Source organism: Canis aureus, chromosome 35 (assembly GCF_053574225.1).
Source record: "Canis aureus isolate CA01 chromosome 35, VMU_Caureus_v.1.0, whole genome shotgun sequence".
In the NCBI taxonomy this organism is placed as follows: Eukaryota; Metazoa; Chordata; class Mammalia; order Carnivora; family Canidae; genus Canis; species Canis aureus.
Window position 1 is genome coordinate 4,671,331 of NC_135645.1, and position 14,833 is coordinate 4,686,163.

The 14,833-nt window shown below is 49.5% G+C and overlaps 1 protein-coding gene across 7 annotated transcripts in view; it reads left to right on the top strand.

Moving 5' to 3' along the window:
• MYLK (myosin light chain kinase) overlaps nucleotides 1-14,833 on the top strand; it is a 203,415-nt gene that overhangs the window by 147,949 nt on the left and 40,633 nt on the right. For all 7 annotated transcript variants that reach the window (XM_077884311.1, XM_077884310.1, XM_077884309.1 and 4 more), the window contains 3 exons: nucleotides 6,926-6,976; nucleotides 7,759-7,886; nucleotides 10,022-10,175. In XM_077884311.1, coding sequence (XP_077740437.1) covers nucleotides 6,926-6,976; nucleotides 7,759-7,886; nucleotides 10,022-10,175 — 333 coding nt within the window. The remainder of the gene's footprint in view (nucleotides 1-6,925; nucleotides 6,977-7,758; nucleotides 7,887-10,021; nucleotides 10,176-14,833) is intronic.

A 14,833-nucleotide genomic window follows, 5' to 3' on the forward strand; every position in this document is an offset into this window, starting at 1 on the left:
AGTGTGGGATAGAGCAGCTCCTGCCAGAGCGGGAGGCAGGGCCCAGCAGCATGGGCATGCCCCGGACAGCCAGGAACTGCATTTCTAGCGAACTTCCCGGGTGCTTGTAATACACACTCAATTTGGAAAACCACTGACATTGAGCATCAAGGGCCTGGGTGACCTTGTTCCCTGAGAGGGGAGAGTAAGAAAGAAGATGAGATGACAGCTGGGATGGATCTCGAAAGACCTCATAAGATGAGCTGGACTCGATCCTCAGGGGCAGCGGCTGGCCATTGGAGAGATTTAAGCAGTGGACTGATGGCCTCAGAATGATGGCTGTGTTAGCCTGGGGACAGGGGACCAGAGGCCGAAGAGGTAGTATAGTTGGGACTAGAATAGTGACGGTGGGGATGTGGAAGGTGGCAGACCAAGGAGGTATTTAGTGGGTGGAATTGACCGATGTCAGTGACAGGAGATTGTAGAGAGGGGGCCTTGAGAGGGGCAAGCAGCAGGTTTGGGGGAAAGATCCTGATTTTGCTTTTGGACATACTGGGCTTGCAGTCCATGCCAGGGGAGGGGATAATCAAGTAGTGGGACATATAGGTGGACTGAGGAGAGAAGTCTGGGCTCCAGGTAAAATGAGGCCTGCAGAGAGGAATAAAAAGAGGAACTCCGAGAGCTGCAGTGAGCAAAGGACCCCAAAGGCATCAGAGTTTGGGGAGGAGTGCTGTGCCAGGAGGAGCTGCTGCTCTGGGCTGACTGTCTGGGAATGGGGACTGAGCTGCTCATCAGAGGGGCAGACCGAGTGGCAAGCAGAAGGAGGGTATTAGCTGCTAGCTTGACCGTGTGGCCAATAGCTGCCACGGGATTTGCAAAGATAGTTGGATTTTATTTTCCTTTCAGGACGTTCCTCTCTGACGATGGTGCAAAAGTGTAAGGTGTTAGAGAAAGGAATGAGACACAGGGCTGACATTAATCATAAGATAGGGAGACTGGTGACTCCAGAGGATAAGAAACTAGTTAGTAACCTAGGGATTGCTGAGAGCTTGAGCATCTGGATCAGCAAGAGGATTACCTCTACTGAGGACTTGCACTGGGAGAAGGAGCTCCGGGAGCCGGCGAGTGATACTGTGTAGGCACAGAGCTCAGCTGACCCACTGGGGCATATGAATAGGTGAAGGAATGGACAGAGAAGTCCTCTGGGGACCCGTCTGGGGAAGAGGGGTGACTGGGGTGGGGGAGCTGATATTAGAGCCTGCGCTCTGTACTATATACCTTCTTTACAATGTCGCTTAGTGCTTTACAACAAATTTTACTTCTCCTCTTCACATTTGGTGAATGAGGGATCGAGAGCTCTGAAGGGCTAAGGGACATGCTTGATGTCACACAGCTCAGGAAGCAACAGGGCAGTACCTAAACCCAAGCCCAGCTCCAGAGCCTCTGCCCACTGCATTTCTGCAAGGGGTCAGAGAAGAGTTTCGAGGGATGGAGCAGAGAGTGAGCTGAAGTAGAGGCAACAGGAAGAAAGCAGCCACGCACAGGACATTGGGAGGTTTAGGTCCTCTTTCTACCTTAGCCATATCTGGTTTTTATGAGCCTGGCCAATTCACCTAGGAATCAATCTCCTTTTTCATAACATGGAAACAATGCAAGGTGCCCTGCTGGTATTTGGTTGGGGAAAGAACCCAATGGGAGAAAGGACAATGAGGTTGTGGGTTAGACCCTATGCACTAAGTCCAGCTCTCTGTGTGAAACCCAGTTTTAGAATCAAGGGTTTCTGCTTTCCAAGCCATTAAGTGTGTTCTTCTAAGCCCCGAACTCAGTTCATGGATTTCAGCAGATGCTGGTATAAAATTATGGATGGCATAGGCTATAGAACTTCATTAACATTTAAAATTGCCTTTACTAATAGGAACCGAACCAGCTTCAAATGCTAACCGATTCAAACGGTGGAAGATGCAAATGTATAGAACAAACATAAAACCTTGGCCTTCGATCCATTTAACTGTGACATGGGAAGATAGGAGACTAGTTGGGGCTCTACTTCTAGCCACGTAGGTTTACTGGAAAGAGTAGAGAGCAGAGTGGGCCCCTAGGAGTGGGATCCTCTTTAGTGGGTGTTGGCCTGCCGTTCCAGGGCCTATCGAGTTCCTTCCCAGCCTCCGGAGCCCATCTGCAGCTGTGTTGTCTGCTACGGGGCCGCAACAGAGTGCCACCGACCGGGGGGCTTACACAACAGAAGTGCGTTGTCTCACCGTCCCGGGGGCTGAAGTCCAAGTTCAGCAGTGCTGGCAGATTTGGCTTCTGAGGCCTCTCTCCTTGGCTTGCAGATGGGCACTTTCTCACTGTGTCCTCATGTGGCCTTTCCTCTGTGCACGCACCCCTGGTGTCTCTGTACGTCCAAATTTTCTCTTCTGTAGAGGATACTGGTCAGTTTGAGGCCCCATGGCTTCACCATAATTTCATTACCTCTTTAAAGCCCTTATCTCCAAATATGGTCATATTCTGAGGTACTGGGAGGCTAAAGTTTCAACATATAAATTTTAGGGGGCTGCAGCTCAGCCCAAAGCAGCTCCTGGGAACAGATGGCTTTCGCTCTCCCCGGGAGGTCAGATCCTGGCTCTGGTAGGAGCCCTTCATCTTCCCTGGAGGGCCTCTCTCTTGCAGTTGTGCCGCTCCCTTCCCAGCAGCCCTAGATGTAGGAGGACAAGGGCTTCGGGGTTCAGCCTGTCATGGCTGTTCCATAGCCCATCTGGTCCCCACTTCCAAGGGGTTTGGCCTCCCCATGCTGTTCCACCTTGGGGCTCTCCCTCTCTACTGAGCCCCAGCCTCCTGCTTTCATTTTATTTTTTTTAAAGATTTTATTTATTCATGAGAGACACAGGCAGAGGGAGAAGCAGGCTCTGCACAGGGGATCCCAGGACCCCGGGGTCATGCCCTGAGCCGAAGGCAGATGCTCAACCCCTGAGCCACCCAGGCATCCCAGCCTTCTGCTTTCAAACCTGTATTCCTCTCTCACCTGGGAAGAGGCCTTGCTTGACATTTCTTCTTCCGTCACCCTGTTTCTCCTTGTCCCTTCAACTCCAGAATTCTGGTCAGATTAGTTGACTCCCTCCCGTTTCCTGGAGAATCTCCTCTGGAGTGACTTCTGACCCCACTGTCTCATGGAACCTGCCCTCTGAAACCTTACCCATCACCCAGTGCTGGCCATCCCTGAAGCCCCCTTCCCAGTGCCCATTCTCCACCTCCTGCTCTGCCCTTGCTTGCAGGGACAGTCCCCCTTCCATCCGTCGAGGTTCACAGCCCTCTCATTCATCCCAGTCCCTCCCCTTGGGCATTGCCTGGGATCAGACCCCGGCCCCTTCCCATCTTTCACGACATTCTTTGCCCCAAAGAACTGACGCATTCTCACAGTTTCCATTATGATCGCGTGTTTGATTCTGGAGTCTTTCATTTCCAGTCTCCACCAACCTCTCTCTAGAATCCTGATCCCGGGCTCCTGGCCTCCAATTGGATTAAATTCTTTCATCTACCACATTCACTTGGACCAAGCCGAATGCCTCTCTTCCACTCCCAAATTTTGTACTCTGCCTCTACAATTTTCTTCATTTATCCAAGCCAGAAATCTCTAAGGAATCTTTGTACCTCCTTCTTGTTCAGCCCCTACAGTATTTTAACTTTTCTTCTGTCTCTTTTATTAGTTCTTTGCTTTGCTGCTGCCTTTGCCAAGGCTGGACCTTGATCACTTCCTTCCCTAATCAGATAGCTTTGTCCCCTAGGACATGTGGAGACCTCCAAGGGTCCTCAAGCTCAGCTAGACTGCTGTTTGTGTGAGGACTCCCTGTTCACTCAGGAGAAAGACCTACCCCTCAAACTTGGGATTCTAGACCAGCACTGTGAGGACAGCGATGTTCCGTGTCCTTGCAGTGTGGTAGCCTCGAACCACATGTGGCTCTTGAGCCCTTCAAACCTGATTACCATGACCGAGGAACTGAATTTTACATTTAATTTAAACTATCACGCTGCCTTCACACCACTGTTCTCTGATCCCAGCCTGCACTCTGGACAGCCTTCCACCAAACATCACCCCGATGATCCTCAACTCCAGGCCGCTCTGTTCCAGAACCATGGGGCCCTTCTCCTGTCTCTAGCTCAGATGTTCTGTGGCCCTCAATCTGTCCCATGTCCCACCATCAAGCGCTTCCTAGCCATCCGCACAGCCCACGGTGCACTTTCTTTTGTTTGAACAACTGCGTTGTGTTAGCTGGATACAACTTTTTTTTTTTTTTTTTTTTTTTTTTTAACACTAGGCTCTACACCCAGAGTGGGGCTTGAACTAACTACGTAGAGATCAAGAGTCACATGCTTTACAAATTGAGCGAGTTAGGAGCCCCCTGGATAAAACCTTTTAAAAAAACTTTCTTTTAAACTTTTTAAATTTATTTATCGAGAGAGAGAGAGAGAGAGAGGACACACAAAGCAGGGTAAGGGGCAGAGGGAGAAACAGACCGCCCTGTTGAGCAGGGGATGGGACTCTGGGCTCCATCCCAGGACCCCGGGATCATGACCCGAGCTGAAGGCAGACGCTTTACACACTGAGCCACCAAGGTCCCCCATAACTTTTATTTTGAAATAATTTCAGACTTAAAGTTGCAAAAAATAGTACAAATAATTCCTGTATATCCTTCTCTTGAGTTCCTTAAATATCAGCATTTTGCCATGTTTGCTTTATCATGTATTTTTTCTCCCTCACTTTTCCCCTTTCTCCTTGCCATACCTCTCCACACACACATATGCACATACCTACACATCCATACATATAATTTTTATGAGTGGTTTGAGAATAAGTTGTACACGTGGTATTCTGGACACCCAAATACTTCAGTGTATATTTCCTAAAAACAAGAGCAGTCTCTTATTAAAACTACAGTTTCGTGATCAAGACATGAAATTAGCATTGGTACAATAGTATCATATAATTTATTGACCATATGCAAATTTTGCCAATTGTCCCATTGATGTCCTTTATGACAAAAGGGGGAAAAAGGCGCCTTTCCTGTGGACCACATGCCTTGACGTTTAAATCCTTGATGACAAGTTCTGATTTATCATTTATTTGGTTTTCCTCTCAGTACCCAGGTGAATAGCATGTACTGCCTAGCATCTGCCTGGCACACAGCAGGTCCTCAGTAAATTTCTGTGAGATGGACAGATGGATCGATAATGGTGGCAAGGCAGGGTGAATTTGGTGGAAGCAGGCCTCACCCTGGGCTTCATCACGTAACTGGTAGTCATCAGCTCCGTGATCTCAGAGATCACCTCCTTACACAGTCCTTGTGCGGTTCTTAGGTGGGCAGCCCCACTCTCCCTGCTTTACAGATGCACAACTGATAATCCACAAAGTTTGATAACCTGCCTGTGGGCACACAGCCATGTCCAAGCCATGACATAGTGCTCCTTCTCCGTAATCGGCAGAGGTGAAGATTTGTGGATGAATAATTGCTAACGTTCCCTCCACTCATTCATTCAATAAGTAGTTACCAAGTGCCTCCTATGTCCAGGCACACTGAGGACACAGCAGTGAACAAAAAAGAAAAAGTCCCTGCTCTCAAAAACCTTATACTTCAGAGATAGGAGAAGGGCAGACAGTAAATAAACAGGTAAATGTATAGTTTATTATATGGTGCTAAGTGCCATGTTGGGGTATAATAAAGTGGGGTAAGGGAGATAAGAAGTGCTGGCTACAGGGGTTTGCTATTTGTTATAGAGTCGTTAGGGAAGATCTCACTGATTAAGTGACTCCCATTTTTTTTAAATTAAGGCATAATTTATATACAGTAAAAATGACCCTTTCTAGTACGTAGTTTATGTAGTCATATAACTATTGCCATAATCAAGATATGGTTCTCCCACCTTAAAACATATCTTGTGTCCCTTAGTGGTCAACCCCTGTCCCATCCCCCACTAATCTCTTCTCTGTCCCTATAATTTGTTTCTAGAACAAAGCTTATACATAGGATTATACAGTTCGCAGCCTTTTGAGTCTGGCTTCTCTTAGAGAAAGAGAAAGATGAGTCATTGAGACTCATCTGTGTTCTGTGTATCAGTAGTTTGTTGCCTTTTATTGATAAGTAGTATTTCATTGTATAAATATACCACAGTTCATCCATTCTCCAGTTCTGGAATAATTGGATAAATTCTAGCTGTTGGTAGTCACAAGGCCACCATAAACATTCACATACAGATATTTGTGTGTACACAGATTCTCATTCCACCTGGATAAATAGGTTTTGATTAAAGACCTCCAAGAAAGATGAAAACAAGCCATGAAGATAGCTGAGGATACTTTTGCATATTCATCATATTGCTGTTTAGCAGAATGAATAGGTTTGTGCTGTGAAATTAGTCTGAGTAATTTTTCTTATTTGCGTTATTTGGAGAAAGTTATTTGGAGAAGGAATGGAGGGGGAATAGAAGAGAGCCTTTGGCGGGTTCATTCATTTGTTCATTCATTCATTGATCCATTTAGCAAACACTAAAAAAATGAAAGCCACTAGTCCACAGTCTGTGACCCAAAGGAAGCCTGAGACCCTTGGATCCGCACCAAAGTCTAATTTTAGACGGTTTATCTGACGTAATTTCCTTTCTGAGTTTCCTGAAGTTTGGGTGAGGGAATAGTGAGTGAGTGTGGAGTTATCATCATTGAAATGGACAATGGAAACTCAAGCATTTTTGAGTTTTTATCTCAATGGAGGCTCCAGAGATCCCCTGAGAACTGATATTCAGTCATGAGGTGGTCTCTGTAGGAGTGCAAGATCTGAAAAACACACCCAAAGTGAGGGCTCTGTCTAAGGCAGGGGCAGCGGCCAAGGCTCCTAGGATTCAGGAGCTTTGTGAAAAGCCAGAATTGATAGAAAATAATCTGTGACTGTCTTTGTTTCAGGTGATGCAACTGTGAAAAAGAAACCTGCCCCCAAGACACCTCCAAAAGCAGGTAATGGGTCACCAGCAGCAAATGGGGGCAAGAGGCATCTGCCACGGGGGGGTTTTCCTATGCCCTGCTAGACTGAGCGCTGGCATAAGGTCCCAGGAGACCACCGCTGTGCCCCTCCCTGATTCCAGCTCTGCATTATTCAGGCCAAACTTTCGCCAAGAGCCTCTGCACTGCCTGGTCTCCTACCCTCTCTCACTTGACCCGTCCTTTCTTCTGCTTCCCCGATAGTGTCCCTAGCTGACGTCATATGGCATCATAGAGTACTAGTGACTTTCCCACCCTTACTGTGAAACTGCCTAACACTCGCCCTCTACGCTGCCATTTAAAGAGACGATCCACTTTATGCCGTCCTAATGCTCCGCTTTATATGTCCTCGTCATATAGAGCCTTGTCTCTTTCCCAGTGAAAGACATTTGAGGACATGAACCACATGGAACCTGTCAGCCAGGGTAACCTGATGGTTCGAATGCAAAGTGCTGCTTAATTAATAAAGGAATTAGGAGGTAGATTAAAAAATTTAGGGTAAGATCCAAATTCCAGAGCAACTGACACATGCCACGTAAATCGTGTGGGCCACTTGCAAAGAACCAAAATAAAATAATGAACAAACCTAGCAGGTCCGTCGGTTTGGACATTCTATAGAAGTGGCCGCTGTCCTCAGTGTTACCCCGAAAGCTCTAGAAGGTGAGACGTGCAGACCAGTGTGGACAGCGGCACTGAGTGACATCAGTCTGTCTGAGGCTCCCTCCTCATTGCTCACTTTGTCACTTGTCCTCTCCCAGCCATGCCCCCTCAGATCATCCAGTTTCCTGAGGACCAAAAGGTACGCGCAGGAGAGTCTGTGGAGCTGTTTGGTAAAGTGGCAGGCACCCAGCCCATCACCTGTACGTGGATGAAGTTCCGAAAGCAGGTCAGTGATGGAGGGAGTGACCCGAGAACAACCCTCTCAGGCCCTGGGCCAAAAGGGAAGAGAAACGCTGTCCTGTCACGGTGGCAACATCACTCTCTATCAGCAGGGCCTTAGAAATGGGAGGGTCCTGTCCCCACCCGCCAGGTCGGAGTTCTTAATAACCTTTTCTTCTGAATCTACTGTGAACATCTGCTTTACAGACAATCTGTGTGACTAAACAAAGTGTGAAAGAAAAAATAGAAACCACCCAGGCCACCCACCTGATTTTGATATTTTAGTCTAGAATGCTCCTCAGAGGCAGGAAAATCGAACCAGTGACCGGAAGGACCTCTCAGGCCCTGCGAGCGTTCTGTGCGAGCCCGCCGAACCCTCTCTGTGGTAACAACGTCAACTTACCACGTGCTGAAGGGATAAAAGTGAATCCGAGTATTTGGATGGATCAATTGTACATTAAACAGAACGTTGGCTCGCTGGCCCAGGAACGTACCATTTATAATCATGGCTCTATGAAAAAAATGTTTGATTTTCTGAATGACCAACTTAAAGGGACATGGGGAGCCCATATTGGTACACGTGGCCATATATGTGATCGCCGAAGGCCCCAAGCAGCGGCTGGTGCTGAATCAGGAACTTTACGGGGGATGTGAGGATTTCTTCTGAGTTCTCCGGTGCTCTCTTTCCAAACCATTCAAATTGTCCTAAGGCCCAGGGGTGGGAGGCTAGTACCAGGGAGGGATGGAGGGTTGGTCTCAAAAGATGAAGCTGAGAATCCTGCCTTACCATCCTAAGGTTGCTTGCTCTGTGCGCTGTCTGGACTGGTGTCGTCTGAAGTAAGATGCAATGTCTCCCTTTTCAGAGACATTTGACCAAGTCCCCGTTGGGGACAAAAGAACTTTGTCGAGAGTTACGAGTTGCGTTACTTCCAGATTAACCAGGACGAGGAAGAGGAGGAAGATGAGGATTAAAACTCATTTATCTCAAATATTTTGCATGAGTTCTTGAATAAAACTTGGAAACCCCCCCACAAAAAAAAAAAAAGAATTTTGTCTAGTGACGGATATATTCCGTATCCATGATCCAATATAGTAGGCACCACCATATGTGGTTATCGAGTGCTTGAAGTGTGACTAGTGCAACTGAGGAACAGAATTCCAAATTGTTATTAGTTAAAAATCATTATAACGGCTTTGTTATAGACACCATAAAATTCAGACACCATAGAACTTGCCCTTTTAAAGTGTTGTACAATTCGGTGGTTTTTCGTATATTCACCAGCTGTGCAACCATAACAATGATCTAATTCTGGAACGTTTCCATCACCCCACAAAGAAGCCCTGAGCCATTAGCAGCCACTGCTCCCTTTCCCCCAAACCCCGGCATCCACTAACTTGCCAATCTCTGTGGATTTGCCTATTCGGGGCATTTCATATAAATGGAATCATACAGTATGTATTCTTTTGTGTCTGGCTTGTTTTTCTTAACATAGTGTTTTCAAGGCTCATCCCATTGTAGCATAAATCAGTACTGCATTCCTTTTTATGGCTGAGTAATATTCTATTGTCTGGGTATGCCACGGTTTTTAAATTTTTATTTTATTTTATTTTTTAAGATTTTATTTATTTACTCATGAGAGACACAGAGTGAGGCAGTACCATGGTTTTTTTAATCCATTCATCAGTTGATGGACATTGGGGCTATTCCCACTTAACTAATTAAAGTTTAAGTAGCCACATGTGGCTGGTGGCTCCAGGATTAGACAGCACAGAAGAGGTCAGAATGCCACTGGGGTGGCCTTTGTGGTTGACTCCGCCCAGACGTGTTCTCCTGCCATCCCCCAGCCCCAAAGCCATAGAGATACGAGACCATCCTCAAGTCTGGTCGGGGCCGCAAGGTAGACCTAGTTCATCTGCCAGGCCCTACTCAGCACCCTCTCTGCTCGCCCCAGACCTGGACCACCTCAGGGAGGCTTGGCTTTGGATGCAGGAGGGGAGGGGCCCTAAGGGGAGGCCCAGAGTCCAGACAAGACAGAGGCCCATGCAGCTTGTCCAGCAGCATTCCCTAGGGTGAGGAGTGGAGGTCAGAGCCTCTTCCTTTCCTGGCCTGTCTCTAGTGCCTGCCTCACTCTCTGCCCCCAGATCCAGGAGAGCGAGCACATCAAGGTGGAGACCAGTGAGAATGGCAGCAGGCTCACCATCGTGGCCGCACGCCAGGAACACTGCGGCTGCTACACTCTGCTGGTGGAGAACAAGCTGGGCAGCAGGCAGGCCCAGGTCAACCTCACTGTCGTGGGTGAGTCTGAGGACGGGGCGGCCCGCGGTCGGAGGACAGGAGAGGCAGCAGCCCCCAGCTGGATGGTGGGCCTCGGGGCTGCCCCTCCCGGGCCTACTCCTCCGGCACCCTGCCCACAGCCCCCCGTGCTCCCGGGTTCCCTCTCCCTGCCCTCACTGCCTTGCTGGGCTCCGCGCTCCTGGAGAAGCCCAGACCCTGCACACACCCCACCGCGTTATCCTGTTCCTATGAATCCCCTCCTGGCTGCTCTCTTTCTAGCCTTTGGAAGCCCTGAGCTGTACTACCCCAGACCCATTCCTCCCGTGGCACCGTCGCTCCCTCTCCCTCTGGTCCATTCCCTTCCCTCTCCCCGGCCTCTCAGTCTCCTTGCAAATGCTCACCTTCAGCCGGGGCTGCCTTCCACTGCACCCCCCGATCCAGCCTGATGTGGGGACACACTGGGGGAGAAGATCACAGACTCGGAGGCTCAGTGCTGGACTCCACTCATGCCTAGGCGGGGGCGTCAGTGGGCTCAGCGTCCTCCCTGACTCTGTGATCGCCTGTCACCCTGCAGGCCCTGGTCTCTCGCTTCTCTGAGAAATAGGAGGCGTCAGGCATGAGCTTGCATGACTCCGTGCCCCACACCTGCAGGTGTCTGTGCATCTGTGCCCCCCCCCGCCCCCTCTCTTGTCTTTGCCTTCCCCTCTACTTCTCCCATAAATGTTGCCAGGGTCTCCCATCCCAGCCGACACGCAGGACCACGTATTCCTGCAATATCCTGACTCTCTCTAGCCACCCTGCCATCTCTCTCTCTCTCTCTCTCTCTCTCTCTCTGTCTGTCTTCATGGCCACACCCCCCCAAAAGGGGCCAGTCTCCACTTTGGTTCTGCTGCTTCTCCTCCCTGTGGCCTCCCTCCCGCCCCCATTAGTCTGCTGGGACCACCCTTCTGAGGTCACTGTGACCTCCCAATGCTACGTCCACCCCTTTTTCTCACCTCCTGCAGCCCCGTATGGAGTCGAGTCTGTCTCCAGACTGGTTTTCAAGTTCACGTTTTCCTCTCCATTGCAGTAGCTGTTTTTCATGCCCTGGCGACTCTCTCCTGAAATGTCAACATACTTTCCTAACTGGTCCCACACGGTGGGTTGCGCTCAGTTCCTTGACCCCCGAGGGGTCAGGGCAGCAAAGGAACAGCAGATGCAGGAGTGGGCAGACCGACGGCAGGCCATGTCCCTACGCATCTGTGAAGGCCTTTGGCCTGGTGGTTACTCATCTGACCCCCTTTCGTTTGCTTCTTTAGATCAGGAAATTTAAATCTGGGGAGGCCAGTGTGCTAAGGGGTCAGGGAATAGATTTCTCATCTATAAAAGACAGGAGACACCTCCCTACCCCTTTCTTTCTTTGGCGACTCCAGATGTTCATTTCAGTAATCTTCCCCCAGGAGTCAAGAATATTTGGGGGCCTGGGAGGGTGCTAGTGATCCAGTTAGCCTCCACATTCAGACTTGTACCTGAAGTCTTGGTTTTGGCCCTACGGGTCAGCAAGCATTGGTTTCCAGTTTTCCTTGGTGTTCTCTTAGCTGCCCCCCCTCAACGGCTTGGAGACCTGGGGGGTCAGCTCCTTTGAGCCGCTTTCCTGTGGCCGGTGCCCCTGCCCCCGCTCTGGCTGGCTCCGGGTGCCACACGCTCCCCTCCCCCAGCACCACCCGGGGCTGTGGTTCTCGCCTTTTATGGTTTCGTTTCTCATTCTCCTCGGCCAGTGCTGACAGGGCCATTGGCGTGGCTGCCCGCCAGCTGGCAGGAGCAGCATGTTAAATGCCGTCCTGGGAGGGGAATGGAATGGAGGGGAACGGGCTTTCTGTCTGCCTCCCCCTCCTCGAGCTAAGAATAGAATTGCTCAATAAAATGAGGACTCGCATTGATGGATCCGGCGAAGCCACGTTCATTCAGAGCCCGCGGATTTAGAATTAGTCCAAAGTAAACCTGGATTAGGCCCAGATTTACCTGCGTGTCTCTAGGGACATCTGTGCATTATCTGATCGGGGCTTATTAAGTAGATGTCAAATATAAATGAGATGAAACAGGAACTGTTGGGCCTACTGCAGACGGGTCCCGAGCACTTTGGAAGCTTCCATGGCAGGCCGGCTGAATCAGGCCGATTTAACACGACTCCTCCTGGTGAGCAGTAAACTTCCCTTCGTGTCTGCCCTTTAAAATACCACTTTCTTTTCATCTCGTCTATGACTCCTATTTTTAAAATGATAATAAAAAGTAGGCTTTCCCTCAGTTAGTTTAAATGAGTGATGTCTATTTTAAAGGTTTATATTTTCAAAGGCAGCACAGGAGTTTGTGCTGTTCTGAGAGCCTGGGCCGAGGCCTGCCCTTCCCGCTCCGCCTTTGGGGGGGAGGTGAGGGAGGGGCCCCAGGGAGCAGCCGACCCACAGCATTCCTGCCTGCAACTCGTCCAGCAAGAGAAAAACAGGTCTCTTTGCGTATCTTTAAAGGAGAAAAACAAAGTAGAGAGAATCTCCAAATACCCAGTAATCCCCAACTACTATCTGAGCTTGGAGCTTGCACGGTTTTTAAGGGCAGGAGATTTCCCTTTGTAATGCTTGGCGTGGGTTTAATAAGCAAGACGCTTCTTGATCCTTTTTCTGCCTGGTGGCCTGTAAAATAACAGGCCCCTGGAACCAGGGTCTGGAGAATTTTTGGAGTCTCCTTTTGGCTCTGCCCCTGGCTAGCTGGGTATTCTTGGCAAGCAAAGTGCCTCAGCTTTGAAGGGCCAGGATTATCCGGAGAGATGACCCTGGGAGGCTGGGGGTGTCTCACACCCCCTGCCCTTCTCTAATAGCCACAGGTGGCTGCTGAGGCATAGTGAAGGGAGGTCCAGGTGGGCTTAAGCATGCCACAGAGCACCTTCACACGCACAGGTGCACAGAGACCGCCAGGGACGGCAGACAGTCCGGGGAGAAGAAGTAGAGAGGAGCTCCTCCATTTTCCTGGGACTGAACAGAAAATCCCAAAGCTGGTGTCGTCAGACTGTTCCCCTAGACTCAGCGTTTCCCATTCTGTTGGTCAAGTCTCCAGGGAGCCAGAGGCGAACTCTAAGGCAGCGTGGAGCTTAGGGTTCTAGACTGTGCGCTCGCTTTGCCTTTCTGAGGCCATGCCCAGGGCCCCCAGGCCAGCCCACGTGCAGCTGTGTCTCTCGTGTGGAGGGAGGCTCCCAGGCCCTCTGTTCTGAGGACGTTTGTTCTGTTCTGAGGGTTTTCATCCCTGGCTAGTCCAGCCTGTCTGTGAGGCTCTTGTCTGTTGAACAGAAAGCAGCAGGCGCAGCCCAGGGCCCTAAGGGTGGGCATGGGGGTCGGGGCTTCCATCCCCTCGACTTCAGACTTGAGTCTTGTCCGAAATCCTTAATTTGGAATCAGATTCCTTGAAAGCATTGAAGCCTTGCTCGGAATGAAAGCCCCCCTCCTCAAACTTTGCATCTTCCCTTGTGCTACAGGGGGTGACATACATCATCTGTCAGTTTTTCTAACCCTTTCAGCCAAGAAACATCTGGAACAGGGTAGGGTACAAATAGTACCTCTTTTGCAACACCCATTTCTCAAAGTTTTCTTTTCCTAACCAACACAGAGGGGAGAAAAAATCAGTCAGTGGCGTGTATCTGCACTCTCAACGTGTCCAGCGAGATGCTTCCCAGGCAGTTTTCTTTGGGGGAAAGCAGCGAGTCTGTCTTTCATCCCTCTTTGGGCTTTTTTTTCTTCCTTAGCTGGGTCTTGAGAGGACTTGAAGCACTTGCCTCTACAAGAGTTTAGAGTAATAAACATCTTAGCCAACGCCAGAAATATTTCTAAAAAGACCGACACATCTTTCAGAACAAACAGTTTTTCTAAGAGAACACTTTAAACAACCAGTGAAAGTGGTTCCATCACGGGAGGCCTCCAGAGTGGCTGCCAGCGGTGGAAGTAGCTCTGTCACAGTCCCAGAGCCACTCCAGGCAAGGCCCAGGCTAGGGCTGCACAGGGATGGGTGGTTGCAGGGCAAGGCATCCTCAGCCGGGACGGAGAAGCCGTGTACACACACACACACACACACACACACACACACACACACCAACAGAATGGGGTTTTTTTTCCTCTCCGATAGATGCAAAGTCGTTTGCAGGAATTCTCTTTGGCTTTCCTGCCTTGCAGAAGGGAGAGTAGACATCAGGCACTTTACCTGGGTTTGCTTCCTTGATGTTCACAAAACCCCTAGCGGGTTAGATACATGTTAGCACCATTTTTCCAAATAAAAAAAGACAAACCAGAAGTTTGGAGACTTGGAAGTTGAGGAATTTGCTCGAGGTCAACGTAGCTTATGAAATGGCATAGCATGAAAAGCATGGTTTTAATTGCTGGTTTGGGGAACTCTACACCTCACACTGCCTTGGAGTGGGGGACGGAGGTTACTGAAGACTGGTATCTGTAGCTAAATCAGCCACCGATGAAAACAAAATCCGAAACATCGGAGAAGTTAGTTCAGAGCAGCAGCTGACAAAATCAGCAAAACTCGGTCACTTCAGGAAAGTGTAGGCCACCATGATGTGCCCCGAAGCTGGCAGCAGTGAAAGGGAAGGCAGCCGGCCAGAGGGGCTGCTGCTTGCTTGTGTCCTGCACTCATTTTCCAGCCCTTAGGCAGGG